This window comes from Manis pentadactyla, chromosome 8, assembly GCF_030020395.1.
Source record: "Manis pentadactyla isolate mManPen7 chromosome 8, mManPen7.hap1, whole genome shotgun sequence".
Classification (NCBI taxonomy): domain Eukaryota; kingdom Metazoa; phylum Chordata; class Mammalia; order Pholidota; family Manidae; genus Manis; species Manis pentadactyla.
In genome coordinates this window covers 58740945-58756676 of record NC_080026.1, presented here as the reverse complement: position 1 = coordinate 58756676, position 15732 = coordinate 58740945, and the positions used below count along the sequence as shown (strand labels likewise).

At 45.4% G+C, this 15732-nt stretch overlaps 1 protein-coding gene across 9 annotated transcripts in view; it reads right to left on the bottom strand.

Moving 5' to 3' along the window:
• WDFY4 (WDFY family member 4) overlaps positions 1-15732 on the bottom strand; it is a 314583-nt gene that overhangs the window by 103486 nt on the left and 195365 nt on the right. For all 9 annotated transcript variants that reach the window (XM_057505763.1, XM_036916603.2, XM_036916599.2 and 6 more), the window contains 3 exons: positions 14011-14217; positions 12631-12682; positions 10801-10964 (listed from right to left, as the gene is read on the bottom strand). In XM_057505763.1, coding sequence (XP_057361746.1) covers positions 10801-10964; positions 12631-12682; positions 14011-14217 — 423 coding nt within the window. The remainder of the gene's footprint in view (positions 1-10800; positions 10965-12630; positions 12683-14010; positions 14218-15732) is intronic.

Genomic DNA, 15732 nt, shown 5'->3' with positions numbered 1-15732 from the left:
CCAACTCCTGCACCAAACTGGATCAGTCAAAGTCAGGGTCACGAACAGAAAGCGATGACTCATCAAGGGTTTTGTTCAAAGACAGCATTAACCACGATGATGGTGAGGACTAGCCAAGAGTCTTGGTTCCTAGAACCCCAGCCTGCAGCAGGCAGCTGGCTCTCCTGGCCTCTCCTGCCCTCAAACCACCTTCAGAGACACAGTTCAAGGTGGACTCATTTCCAACTCTGCTCATTCATCCAGAAGGTCATCTATTCAACATCTTGGGATTTGGTACCTACGACATGCCAGGTTTTGGGGACAGAGCCTACCCTCATGAGACTTACCATCCAGTCGGGGAAGATGGATAGCAGGCATACACATCAACCAATAAACCATTACACATTGTGAGACATGCAGAAAGAGGACAAACAGGGTGATGACAATCAGGCAGAGAGAAATTTGGAGGGGACACTATTTTAGACAAACCCTGAGACTTGAAAAATGGAAACAGGGCAGCTGTGGGAAAGCCTGGAGAAGAGCTTTTCCAGGGAAAGGACATCCAGTCCAGAGCCTAGAGGCAGGAAGGGCAGATCTGGCGGCAGAAGGGAGGTCCGCGCAGCTGAGATGTAGTTGGAAAACAGGCTTGCCTAGATCACAGGGGCCTTAGATGCCTTGGTGAGACTGCTGGGCTTTATTCTGGCTGCAATAGAAAAGGGTTCCCTCTGAGAGCTGACACTGGCTGCTGGGTGGAGAGTGGATTAGAAAGAGCTGAGTGCCTGGAGGGCGATCCGGCCATTTCACTGTCCTGCGAAGGGCGATGGTGTGGGATGTGGCGGTGGAGAAGTAGGAGGGAGAGAAGTTGGAGTCCAAACAAGAAGGGGTGGAAGGAACAGAAACTGCTACTAAACAACTATGGAGAAAAACAAAAAGGAAATATTGGGGATAAATGTCTCCTTTGGGATTTAAGCATGAATAGAACCCTCTACTTCCGGAGGTCTTCCCCAGAGGCAACTGGCATCACTACTGTGTGGTATCAAAGGGTAGCAGAGTTACCACCCCAAAATATGCCTTCTGACATACAGATTATTTTGAGTTAAAGATGCTTGAAAAACAGCAGGGACAAGAAGGGAGCTCTGGCCTTCACTTTTCTTCCCAAATTCAGGGGCTAAAACTCCCAAGTGGAAGGAGTCTTCCCTATGCCAGGAGGAAAAGAACATTCTTATCAAAGAAACAGGGAGTCCAGACAGAGAGAAATCTGTACAAACCCTCCTTGGTAAATGAACCCTTATCTTCCTTTAGCCTCCCTATATATTTAGTTGCTTTTTCATGTTTACTACTCTTTGTGCAACCTAAGCTCTTAGGCCTAACCACTTTTTGGGTATTCATTTTCCTGTGAAGATTCCCATGTTCTAGTAAAAATAAAAAAATTTAAACATAAATCTTTTCTCTTATTAATCTATCTCTGTCAACCTAATTCTCAGGCCTAGATGAGACTTTAAACGGTAAGGAGTAAGTCTGACCTCTCCTGCAGTATATACTTCTAAGGACATTCTTCAGAATTCGTATACTCACTGTTCCTCACCTAGTTTTTTCCCTTGATGGCCCATCTTGGAGACCCCTCCAACTCACTTTTTAAAGAGTTGTCTCATCAGTTGGTGTGGACTATTTGCTTGTGTGGCTGTGTTATAACTTACTTGACCAACCCCATTGATTTAGTTTGTTTTCAAATGTGTTGACATACAAGTGATCCGGCAGTGACCATCCTTATATGTATGTCACTTTGAACACACAAGCAAATCTGAATGGTCAAATCCCAGAAGTAGAATTATAGATCAAGGGTGTGGGAATTTTAAATTTTGATTTGAGTGCCCCTCCTGCAAGGTAGCACTGATTTAACACCCCCATCAGCACTGTTAGGAGGGTTATGCTAGACTGTTTAACTTTTTCTCTTCTACTTTTATACAGAGAAGACTCCAACCTCAAGTCCATGTGGTGAGATACAGAGCCATGGCATGAGCTCTGGCCTATGCACCTCCACAACCTGTCTCCTCCTTGTGACCTCCACCCTTGTGCAACCTCTGTGGTGTCAAGAGCAGGGGCTGGGGCACATTCCTATGGTCTCCTGGTGTTTTTCTTTGGGGAGAATTAAATAATAACCAGAATAAACCAAACCACAAGAAAAATGCCTGGTGAGAACTGGGTTAATAGCTTAAAAATTGATTCTGCTAGAACAAATGGCATTTTAAAAACTGGAAAATGAACCCAAGTGAACTATTACCTGCTCTTCCATTTAAATTAGCCCTGGGAGGACTCCATCCCCAAGTTTACTCATGATTAAGAAATCCCTCATGCCATGAGTCTATCGATCACTTTAGAAAGAATGGAACTTCTGCTTCATAAGTAGAATTTTTTTTAAGATTGGATAGATGATTTATTATCACTCCTGATAGATGGGTAAAAAAGTATGTGGCCACACCTGGCCCTGTATATGATAAAGAGCAAATTGTCTGGAAATCCAAAAATGCCAGAGCTGAAGTTAGAGAGGGGCATCAATCTGCTGGACATCTGGACATCCCAAGGCAGCCCACACCAGCACGCTGTTCTAGAGTCAGGCCTCAGTGTGCACGTCTGCAAAAGGGGAAAGTCTGCTGAGTGCCCTCTGTGGTTCTCTTCAGCATTATTGGCCTGCAGTTTAGTGAAAGGCCCTAATTTCACAGGTGCAGAGCTGTTGTATAAGACACCCAGAACAGAGCTAACATGTACATTCTCTTACATTTTTGTGCAAAATCTATTGCAAAGAAAGCTTTAGCCCTGCTCACATGTATCATGTGTCCTTTTTTGTACATGTTCTGCTTGCCCGACCTTGCTGTCAGTACATTCTGTTATACATATGGAATATTCTCATTTTTAAAAAAAGCATAGATTGCTGAGACAAAGTTAAGTGTCAAAAGGAGAAAGACTATATATATATTATATATGTATAATATATAAAGATAGAGATAATCATACAAATAATTGCATTTATGTTGGCTATAAACTGTTATCTACTTTTTCCACCTTGATCACTTAGATGGAGTATCCAGTCACACTAGTAATCAAAGGAATCTATATTAAAACAATAAGGAGATGCTGTTTTTTATATATCAATTTGGCAAATATGAGGAGAAATATGTGTGGATCTTTTTGTGTCAGCTCTTCTTTTCAGTGGAGACAAGGAGCAGGGATGCCCCCTGCCTGCCTGCATGTGCCACTTCTGAGTGAGGCAGCAAGCAGCCCTGCCTCCTGGCCTTTCTCTGCCAGCTAGGAGGGGACCACATGTAAAGGACGGAAATTGCACCAGTGTGATGTGAAACATATTACAAATCCTGAAGACTGTTTAAAATGCAGTGTCTGGCATGAGTTTCATTTATGAAGGATCTGTCTGCTTGTTGGCCACCGATTGAAATTGGAGCATGTTTCTGGGGTGGCTGTGGTAAAATCTGGACTCATGGATCTCAGACATTTATTCGAAGAATTAGTATGTATGAGAATCACCTGGCCAGCTTGTTGAACTCCATATTCCTAGGCTACATTCCCAGATGTTCTGATGCAGCAGGTACAGAATGGGACCTGGAATCTGCATTTTAATAAGCAGCCCAGATGATTCTGATGCAGGCAATCTGAAGATCAAACTTTGAGACACTGACCCACAGACACCATCAAGGCCATGAAAGCTGAGGTCTCATCTCAGGGAAGCACACTGCACATTACTCACTCATTCATTTGTTCATGAATTAATTGACAAACATGTATTGAATGTTTAGTGTGTGCCCCATGCATTGCGCTAGGCACAAAGGGAGACAAGGCATGCCTTTGTGGTGCTCATGGTCAAACCGAAGAGAAGGAACATTAACTGAAGGGGGTGCATATGCACTCTGGGGGCAGAGCGGGCTGCCTGGCCCAGACAGGGGTGTGACAGGGAGGGAGTGGCATCAGAGAAGTGGTTCCCAGGGAGGTGGCCCCATGGCTGGGGTTAGGAGTTAAGAAGATAGAAACAGTTAAGAAGAAGAATGACAGGAGAGGATCATTCCAAGGCATGATTTCAAGAACTGGAATTCCAAGGTGCCACTGGCCATGTTTGGATATTATAAGCAGGTTGGTATAACTGGAATAAAAAGTCAGAGGTGTGGGGGGTGGGTGGGGATGTATGTCTGCATACACATTTAGGGGTAAAAGGAGGCCTCAGGGAGGCTGTTGGGAATGACCTTATGACAAAGTGTGCCCCAGAGAGTGTCAGAGGTCTTAAGTGGAGATGACACATGCATCTCTGTGTTTCACAGAGTCAGTTGCTGTGATTCACCTAAATGGAAAGATGCTACATGAAAGGTTAACACAACTCTTCATCTATAAATGGCCTCAGCTCAAAACACCTGCAAGAGCCTGTTGCTGTGCTCTGCTGTCTGGAACCAAGATAACTGCCTTTGCTCTGATTCTTGTCTACCAAAGTTATGCTAATATTTTAGATGGAGCTTGTATAAAACAACAAAAAAAGAAAGTTTAGTTTTTCAGGTAATTAAAGAGAACAGCACACCAAAAACAATTCTCATTTGATTCTGACTCTGGATGGGATCTGGAAGCCCACTTCCCCAAGTGGAGCATCACGTCTGAGAGCAGCTGCATGCAGGGGTACAAAGGACCGTCCCCAACAGCACAGTGGCTGATTTGGGACCACTATTAACATGCACTAAATAAACCACTCCTCACATCAAATGGAGCATTTGCAGAGAAATGTGTTTGTGGTTCTAGAAATCATTAATCAATGACATAAAGGTGACACAGAGTAATTACTGTCCCAGGTATTGCCGGAGGTGATCAGAGCTCCAATGTTCACACAAAGAGACCGGTTAATCTGCAGAATCCTGGAGCTCCAGGTCTGCCTGCTTCCCCCAGGGCCATCGGGTGGTAACAGGTCACCTGGAAGCCTGGAGGAGATTCCACTCTGAGAGTCTCCTGGGCTGAGCCTGGCAAAGGCCATAAAGCCAGCACTTCTGAGATGGCAGAGCAGGAGAAGCCAAGGAGCTGTCCGCTTGAAGGCAGGTGCTCCTAGGTTTTCTGAGCTTGGGAGCACATCTGCCTCACACCCCTGTTGTGGGTGTGCTTTCACTTAGAAACTTAGAAAAAGCAAAAGGCCCAAAAGGTCTTATGGACACATGTGAATTAGGGAATTCCCAGCTTCCACTCAATACTTGCTACAAAATGTCTGATCAGAGGCAAAAAATACCAGCTGGAGAAATGCAGAGAATACCCTCTTGTATACACACACACACACACACACACACACACACACACACATACACACAGTCACACACACACACACACACACATGGTCACACACCTGCTGTGGAAAATTTGTCTGTATCTTTGCTTGAACACATTCTTGGTTCAAGTGTCAGTGCAAAAATGTGTCCTCAACTTGCCAGGGGCTAGGCAAGTGCAGGTGGGTGGGTTGGCACAGTCTTAGCATGCTGTGTCCCAGGCAGAGACACCCTGGGTGATGAGGGACCTGGAGGGCTGCATGGTGGGGGCACCTGGAGCCACCATCTCTAAGCCTCGATGTGGAAAGGCTGCTGAGGACAGGGTGGTGGAGAGCTTAGTGGAACTTGCCTAACACAGTGAGTTAGGAGATAGTGGAGAGAGGGGAAAAGTCACACAAGCCACACAAACTTAGAGTAAGACAGATCTGAGATCAAATCCCACCAATTCCAGCTAGTAGCCACACTAGGCTCTGTTTTTGCCATCTTCAAAAGGGAAATGATAAAGCCTTCCCTGCAGGGCTGTGGTGCCACTAGATGAGAGGGTGTGTGCTCCAGATGTCCAGCTATTAACATGTCTGCCAATGACAGCGATAAACTGCAGGATGAGCCTCTGAGTCCAGGCTGAGCACTTGTCCTATGCCAAGCCATCCTCTTGGGTACAAACTGTTGGCATTTGCCTCCCTGGTGGTGGTAAATTTCCCAGCCAGCCAGTTAGCCCCTGCTCAGCCATGCCCCACCTGTTCCCAGAGGGCTCCCACCACCCCTCAGGCCAGGTCCTGAGGCATCCGAGAGCAGCGGGTCACAGCTGCAGGTGGGCTGCCCATGGCCTGAGCCCACCCTGCTCCTCTGCACACCTGCCAGGTCCCTGTCGATGGCCTCCTGACACAGCTGCACTCTCTGGCTCAGCAGGTCTTTCCAGAGCACAAATGCCATGTGTCAGGAAAGGGAGAGACAAGGATAAATCTAAGCCCATCCCTACCCTTGAAAAAATCACAGGCAGACTTAGAAATAATTAGGGAGCCATGTAATAAGGAGGATGAGGGCAGCAAGTGAGGAGAGTGCTGTGGGATGCCCAGGGCTAGGAGCATGAGGGCGCTGGGGAGAGGCTTCCAGCTGAGGGGTGTGGGAAGCAGATGTGCAGGGGCTGCCAGGATCTGGCTGCTGGAGGTGTGAGGAGTGGAGAGGGCCGGGCCCCGTAGCCCCATCAGCCCCATCAGCAGCCGCGGCCACTCCGCAGAGAGCTCTCTAGTCTAGACCTGGCTCCACTCTGCTGGCCCGGGGCTCCTGTCCTTGGGTTCTGGGGCCTGCTTCCTCTTCCTCCTCCCTGCCTCGCGCTTTCAATCCAGGGGCCTTCCACTTCACTATGCCGTGATCCAGGTCCCAAACCCAGCGACTTCTCTCTTTCCCACAAAACTTTGCATTTTGTAAGGCTGCTGGTCTCCTAGGGGGCTCCATCCCAGCAGGTCAGGGTTCTCCTGGGTTCTTCTCTGACCCTGTCTCATCTTCCACCATCCTGGCAGGACATAGACCCACTCAGGCCCCTTGAGTCTGCCATTCTGCCAAGCACTCACCACAGCACTTCCCCACCCTGGCTGCTCTTTTGTACCAGAGGCCAGGTTGCTCTGGGGCCACTGCAGTTTTGAATCAGAACTCAGAGCTCTTCATGGTTTGTACTGATAGGCCCCTACTTCCTCAGAGCCACAGCTTAGGTACCAGGGTACATACCCCACTCCCCTTCTTCTTGGAGCAGGAGAACACACCCTAATGTGCTATTAAAGGAAGAACAATGGCCACAGGGACTGGAACAGATACAACCCACCAAGGGCTGCCCCTGAGCCAAGCACAGAGTTCTGGGGAGCAACACACAGCACCTGTTTGATCTTTGACACAAACTGGCGAGTCAAGGAACATAACCTGTTTAAAAGATAAAGGAAATGAAGTCAGAAGTAGCTCCATTACTACCTGAAGTCATTGGACCTGTAAGTGGTGGGGATGGGATTGGTGGGTGGGGTCTGTACCAGGTTCTGCCTGGAGTCTCCCCCCACCCCACCCACAGGGAGTCCCCCCAACGTGGCCCTGGCCACTCTTCTTCTGGGAGCAGGTGGTCTGGTAGTTTGGTGGCATGACCCAGGAGAAATTCAGGCTGAATCAGGAAACAACTTCTCCCACAATTTATCATGAAACCAGAGGCAATAAGCACAACCCAACAAAATGAATCAAAACAACTCGTGCTAAGTACAAATGTCCAGATAATGTTTAGAATCACCTTGATCTTGGAGCTGTTCCTGGGAGCCAGTAGGGCCTCCCACCCTTGGGCTGGCCCCTCCTGGCAGGCAAGGGGACACCAAGTATTAAGCAGAAAAGGAACAGCTCCTGTTCTCAGCCCCTGCTGCGTTCTGCATGCTGCTCCTGTCTGCACAGCCTGGAGATTCTGTACCACAACAAGCTACATGTGGTGCTTCTGACAGATTCCCACTGTGCAACATGGAGACAAGACAGACTGAAGTTTAAGTACAAGACACCGGGGAAGTATATGGGAGCTAGGCCATCTGCAGAAGCTCTCCTTGGAAGGTGAGGCCATGGATTAGGTGGGATATTGGCCCTGAGTGAGACTAAATGTGGCAGGCAGTATTCTAAAGATACCCCTCAAAAGCCTCATCCATGGCAATCCCACCAAACACTAAGCTAGGTGCTGCTTGAAGAGACTTTGCAGATGAAATTGAGGTAATGAGTCAGCAGACCTTAAAACAGATTATCCTGGATTATCTGGTAGGTCCAATGTGATCCCATGAGCCGTTGGCCACAGAGGAGGAAGATGGAGGAGTGGGTGGGAGAGGGGGGCAGAGGGGAGGTGAGGAAGAAGGGATTCAGAGAGTAGAAGGGCGAGAAGGGTTTGGGCTGCTGTGGCTGGCTTTGATGATGGAATGAGGGTAGGGGGAGCATGTGACAAGGGATGCAGGTGGCTCCTAGAAGTAAGTGACAGCCATCCAGCAGCCAACAAAGAGACAGGAGCCTCAGTCCTACAGAAGTGTGGAACTGAGTTCTACCAATGCCTGAATAAACTTGGAAATGGATTCATTTCCAGAACCTCTAGAAAGAAATGCAGCCTTGCCAACATGTTAATTTCAGCCCTGTGTGACTCTAAGCAGAGAATCAGCTGAGCTCTGTTGTGCCTGGACTTGAGACAGTAAATGTGTTGTTTTAAGTGACTAAGTGTGTGGCAATAATTTGTCATAGCAGCAATAGAAAATTTGTATAGGAAATAAAAACCAAAGCATTGCCGTTGATCTCTTCTTATCAAAATGATGAAAAGAACCAATATGGAGATGACATATAATCCAATATTTCCTTGCCCTGTCAGGAAAAGTTGGAAGGGATGGCTGGGACTTGATGACTGTTTAATATGCATCCTTAATATCAGGTTTCTTACCTTGGCACCATAGACATTTTGGGCCAATAATCCCTTTCTGGTGGAGGGTAGGGCTGTCCTGAGCATTATGGGATGTTCAGCAGCATCCCGGGCCTCTGCCCACCAGATGCCAATAGCATCCTCCCCATCAACCCATGACAAGTGAAAAGGTCTTCAGACACTGGCAAATGCCTGGGGGCAGGTCAAATTGCCCCTTACTGGGAATCACTGCTTTGTGTAATATTTTAAGGGCATAAGGCAAAGAAAAGTTTTTATGGGAAGAAAGAATTGATCACTTAGCTATTTCCTCAGTTAACTAGAGGTTTATTAAATATCCATTCACCTATAAGAACATATTGTATATTGTTCTTAGATATCCTTATATTTTTGTATTGATATATTCTCAGCTGTTATCAGCTGTTAGTCCTCAACAACTGGATATTATGACCATATACAGACATGTATACAAATACATACATGTGTCTATGTACATGTATATATATGTTTGATATCCATTTTTTACAATTTCACAGAGTAGACATACATTACTTCCATAATCAAAATGAAATGAACATGAATTTAACAAATCTTCATTCATCAGTGTTTACTGAACGGCCACTCCAGGCATGCCTAGGGCTAGGCACCTGGCGACCCCTCCATGAAGAAGCATCAGTGCAGTAAGAGAGGCAGACAGGTGAGGTGGTGATTGTTAGCCTGTGTAACAGCAGCAAGGGTAGGAAGTGATTTGGGGGCCAGTGGAGACAGGGATGAGGGAAAGACCGGTACTCCAGGTCTCAGAGAGAGGAATGGTCAAGATCGGCTTCAGAGAGTCAGCTGCCAGGAATCTGGGCAGGGTATTGCAGTAGTCAGCCAGCATGAGGGAAGTTGTGGTGGTGAGGTGTGATGGGGCCTTACAAATGTACTCTATGCCTGAAAACTTTGGGTTAAGCAGGCATAAGAAGGACAATGTTGTTACAGGACTGTGTTGCTTGAGTTCTTACCCAAATCTGCAAGCAGCTAGGTGACTTGCTATAAGTTCTGACGCAGTCCATTTGGCCAGTGCTCATCAAGCCAGCCTTTCTATCCAAGCTCTGGCAGGAGCAAATCCCAGCTGACCACCCTCTGGGAGTCTCTGCAAGGAATCTGCCCCCAGGGAAGGACATGCTTCCATTACTGCACCTTGTGCATGCCTATCAGAGGCTCCCTGAGCTTGTCATCGGCCCTGGAAACCCAGCCTGCTCACTCTGTGGCACTTATCACCGTTATCTCCCCTACAGCCAGACTAGTCCTCGGCTTCCATGCTTCCATCTCTGTGTCATTCGTGTCATTCCTGTGTGGCCTGCCAGCCACCCCTCCCTATGCCTTTGTTTGTTTTGCTGGGACATCTCCTTCACTTACATCCCACACAGCAAAGAAAAGTTAATCCATGAGACTCAGAGATCCACCCAGCTCTTAGACCACTCACTCTCTGGAAAAGGAAAAGAATTAGTCTTGATGAGCTACCTCACATGTGTGCAGCTCTCAGCCTTCTCTTCGCTTTCATTATCTCATTTATGCATATCATATATTGCAAGAATTGTGTGGAATGGTTGCAATACAGTCCATATTAAAGATAAGAAAACTGAGGCTCACAAAGGTCAGATAACATAACACTTAGTGGTCAAGTTGGGATTTGAGCACAGATCTGTTTTACTCCAAGGCATGTCCTTCATCTTCCACACCATACATCTGTCCAGGGACCCTCAAGGTGTGGAATGGATCCCTTCAAGATGATCAGGCCTCAGGCAAGGGGCCAAGATGCTAACTACAAGGTGGTCAAGAATTCTAAATTTGAAACTGGTCTTTCAGGTATTATAAAGGTCAGTGTAGGAAGTTAGAGCACATTTCATCGAACAGCTTATTAGCTTGATTTATATCTTTTAAACATTTTCATGCAGGGTGTGTGAGATTGCATCTGTACGCTTGCTCTGAGCCCACAAATTTAGGAGTATGCATAATCCGTTTTGCTCATTGATTTTTTCATAGTGAAGGGAGATATCTCTCATGCGAGTGACAAAACTGTAGTTCTCTCCTGTCTGAAAATCTTTAAAGAATGATTGCAATGAGCTGTGTTACCTTTTCATGATCAACAAACTCCTGCAAAATCACTTGTCTTTCCCGACACAGTTCCAAGAAATCTTCGGAGTGCAGACTCTCATGTAAAGCAGGGAAGAAGGTCAGCTGGGTGCAGTCCACCCCCACCTCATCTGTCTTGCTCTCATCCTTTGATGTCAGCTCATCTGCAGCAGCATAAAGGAACACCCGTCATTGGCATGAGCCACCTGACATCAGGAGGGATGGTGCACGGCCTGGCCTGAGTCACCCAGGGGGACTGCAAGGTTTCAGGGCAGGCAGGAATTGTGTGGCCTCAGTGTGACCCTCACTGTTTCTGAAAGTGATCACCACCCCTCTGATCCTCTGGTGACCCTTTTAGGCTGTTTCATTCAGGAAAGTGTGCCCAGGCCTGGCTGCCCTGAAGCTCTCTAGTGACCACAGTGAGACATCTCAGAACTCACCCTCAAACATCAGCAAAGCAGTTCCCTAGAAGGTCATCCAGGATTTGCTTTTTCTGATCTTTGTTCACTCCTTTAAAAGAGTAGGAGCTTTTCTAATTATGGGTTTTTGTTTTTTTTTTACTATCCTCTTATTGTAAACAATAAAAGAAAACAACTTGGAAAACCCATGACACTGTGTGAGATAAAACAAATATCACCGGTGACCCAAGGCAGCGGCAGTGATACCAGCTCCCATTAGGAAGCATTTCCTCTGGACGCGTTTGATGATATTGTTTCCTATAGTCCTATCTAGGTTAGACAGTTGATCTCATTCATCCTCACTTCACAAATGGCAAAACTGAAAGAACCTAATTACTTTGCTGAAGGTCACATGGCTACTGAGAACTAGAAGCAGAATCTGAACCAAGTGCCTTTGAGTACAGAGTCTGATCTGTTAAGCTCTGGGCTATTTGCCCTCACTGTTCAGTTTGGTTTATTTAGTTCTGTATCTTATCTTGAGAGACAGAGAGAGAGACAGAGAGACAGAGAGACAAGACCACCCTGCTGTCACAGCCCAGGATCCTCACATCTGCACTTTGTTACTGTAGACTGGCAAAATAGCAAGATTAATGCAAAATTAGGTCCCAAGTTGCTAAATGAGACAAATTTGGTCAGCGCAAAGACGCTGTCACGTGGTTAAGGATATCACACTGGTTGCAGCCTAGGAGACAATGAAACTCAGACAGGGAACATCTGAAGCAAAAAGGCAGAGTCTGGTAGAAATGTACAAAATCAGAAATACTAAGTGTGTGTCTTTGTGTGCATTTTTGTGTCCATTTGGATGTATTCATGCCAAAATGACCTCTGAAAATAACCTAGGATATTCAGCAAATCAACTCACCCAAATTCCTCCATGAGAATCATACAAAGAATAAGCATAGACACAAAAAAGGATTAAAAGTATTTTTTTCAGTATGGGAAATAATAATAACTATTGTATCCATCATTTTCATAATGAGAGAGTTTAGTGTAGAAAAGTATTAAATATCTATTCTATCCATTTTATTTTCCTTCTGTGCGTTTTGTGCCACAAGCTGAGGACGTGTCTGCTGTGTTTGGGGGCACTTTTAAGATTTTCCTGATATAGCAAATTGACAAGATACTTCCCCTGAACTATTATTGTTGCAACCATAATATAAAAATTTTCCTCTGATCAAGTGTCTAGGTATGGAAGAGTTTCCTCTTCTCTCTGGAGAGCACAGTAATGAACAGTCTTAGCACTGTCTATCTAGACTTGCAACATTTTCTTCCTCAAAAAATATTAATTTTGTATCTTTAAGACTATATTAAATAAAGCCAAGAATTGGTTTAATTATTAAATGAAAAACAGATAAGCTGATAAACTGAATACCTTGGTTTTCAGCATGTGTTTGAGAAACATCACCATTTCTGTCTTGGCTTTCCTGCAATGAAACCAGAGAAAAGAGAAATTAAATCCTGGCTATTACTTCCACAGATTTACAAATAGACACACTTTGATCCCTTCAAATCACGGATATACTCAAGTCTCAGAAGGAAGGGGAGAGAAATACTAAGTCCTAAAGGACCATAATAAAATGCAAGTATCAATGTTCCTGAGTCAAAGGGGAAAAAAACCCACAATCTTCCATTAAGTAGACTTACAGTAATTACCAAAGATGATGCCAAAAAGGATTACATGGCATCCTGGATGTCTGTGGCATGGGCCAACCCAGAGAGAAGACCAGAAACATGGTCTGGAGATGGACCCAAAGACCAGGTTTCACAGTCACAGATTTGCCACCAGCAAAGTGGGCAGGCTACTTATTTTTCCTGTCTCTAATACAGAAAGGTATTGAGGGAAAAACAGGATATGCCACTGGATATTAATTGACAATATTAAAAATTCAAGTGTCTACTGAATAAATGAAATGTAATTTTTTCATTAGGTTTTATAAAGTATTTAACATGGACAAAAGATTCTGAGGTTACTGATGAAAGACTAAACCCGGCATTGTAACTTGAGAGGAACATGGAAGGAAATGTCTTGCGTTCCAGTGTTTGGAAGGCTGCTTTTCAGAATATCTGAAATTAGGATTGTTTCATGAGGATATGAAAGACTACTAACAGATTTTTCTATATCCACTCCCAATCCAGCTGGTTCCCCATGCCTTTAAAAGGCAAAAATGTGAGTCTGACAATCCAGAGTTCAAGCTTCATTACGGCGAACTCCCAGGGACTGCCCAGATTCTGTTGCTTGGACTAAGTGGGTCACTAGCTCGAACTTGCAATAATAACTGAGTTCAAGATATTTCCTTCATAAAGCTTGTTACAGGATTTGCTTGGATGGTAATGTGCACAGAGGCGCTGGTTAAGACTGCTCCATGACAAATACCTGGGTGCAAACAGACAATGGCCATCACGTGGCTCTTTCCAAACACTGGACTTCTGTGCATGTCAGTGTGGTACTGGGTCTGTGGTGTAGATATGAACCACTCGCTTTTCATTTGCTCACTCATTTATTCATTCATTAAGGCTGTAGTTATAGTAGCCCTTCTATGTATGTGGGAGGGGCAGTGATTCTTCTTTTCTGTTAAATGGCATCAAGAATAAATTACAGCTCTCCCACACTTAACCACACACATTCTCTCTGCTACCTGCCCAGGCCACAGCACACCTGGTGAAAGCAGCATGAGATGGAAAAACTATGGCGACACTTCCCTACATACTCCTTGTCTCAAAGCACTACTGTCCCACTGCATCTAACTCTTACCTTGAGCCTTCCTGGACTCAGGGCCTTCAGTGGAGACAAGCGTCTGATACGCTTCCTCATGCGAGCGGGTCCTTCTCTCCAGTCCAGTTCCCACTGGGAGCAGGGTGTGGCTTCTGCTGGCTGGCCCCACAAGCCCAGCTCCCCAAAAAGCTCCTCCTGGATCCTAGCCCAGGCGTTGGCAGCCTTGATGTTGCCACATCTCCGCCTCTGGAGATCAGAAGCACAGTGTCACCCCTAGACACATTTCCTCATGGGCCTGGGCCCAAACCTCTTGGCTGGACAGACCAAGACACCCCCGTAATTGTTTGAGCTCTATATAGGCAGCTCCGAGCATCCTCAGGGTGGGTATATACTCCCTGGAGCCAGGACCAGGCCAGGGGAAGAAATTGGGTCCTCACCTTTGAGACCACTTAATCCAGGTTGGGGGAGGAGAAAACCATTGCCTTTGGGCCTTCAGAGCCGCATGATTGCTGGGTGCTGCCCTGAGAGCAACAGATCCCAAAGTTCCTGACACTATTGTCAGGGGTCATTGGACAGCTATTTTATAAATTGGACACAGACTCTCACCAGAGCCCCCACCCTTCAAATGCAATTCTGACAATATTCCTTCCAGTGTCTGGACTGGAGGTGTGGGAATTAGCAGACATGCCCACAATGACGGCAGAGTTGAGGAAGTCACTCCTGTCTCTATACCGCAGACTCCAAATGTTAAATGAGAGGTTTAGACTAGATCATGTTGAAGGGTCTTTCAAATCCTAATGTCATAGGATTCTAGAATATTCATAGAAGCTAAAACCTGTGATACCAATGAAAATAATCTCATGTAATATCTATGAAATCCTCATAGTTTGCATAGGTGGCACTTGAGTGTTAACATCTTCTGCTAAAGTATAATGCAAACTTTTTATAAAATATGTCGACACCCTTAAAACTGCTTTTGTTTCAGACATTACCTGTCAAGGAAACATTTCAGTTCAGCTTGGAATGCAGAATCAACTTTGCCTGCAGGGTGAATCTTTGCAATTATTCAACTATTTGATGGTATTTGCCCTAAATTTTAATTTTTCAGAGAACTGAGAGGTGAAAGTATTAATGACAATAAGCACATATCTTAGCATAAAGAAAAAAGTAACTTATTTTCATGCATCAGGCTGAGCCCCTCACCCGCTGTGTCTCATTTCCTCTACCCAGTGAAACTTGGCATTTGTAAATAATTTCCATCATCCTCATGAAGAAACCAATTCTAGGAGAGAAGAAGTAGCTTCTCTGAGGACCACCTGGTCACCAAGGCAAGATTTAAACCCAGCTGTCTGCTTCCACAGCCTTCGCTGAAACCTGCATGCTGGATCCCTTTCCTGGGGGCCTTCTATCATGGTATCAACTCATGACTTCTGCCACTATTACTTCAAAGACTGGCAGACTTAGATCTAGGCCCTGCAAATCTGGGACATTTTGAATAGGTAAATCATTTTCAGAACTTAAAAACTCCCAGGAAAATATAGCAGATAATCCAGTGCTTAGCATGTCGTCTTTGGTGTCGGTTGAAACTTGAGTTATCATCACATTTCTGCTATTCACAAGCAGTTTAAGCTGATGGAGCTTCAGCTTCTCCATCAGTCGAATTGGTTAAGATTATAACAATAATAAAACCATGGGTTTATGTAAGGATTAAATGAGACAATATCTGCAAGAATTTTATGTGGTTCCTTACCCAGCATAAGC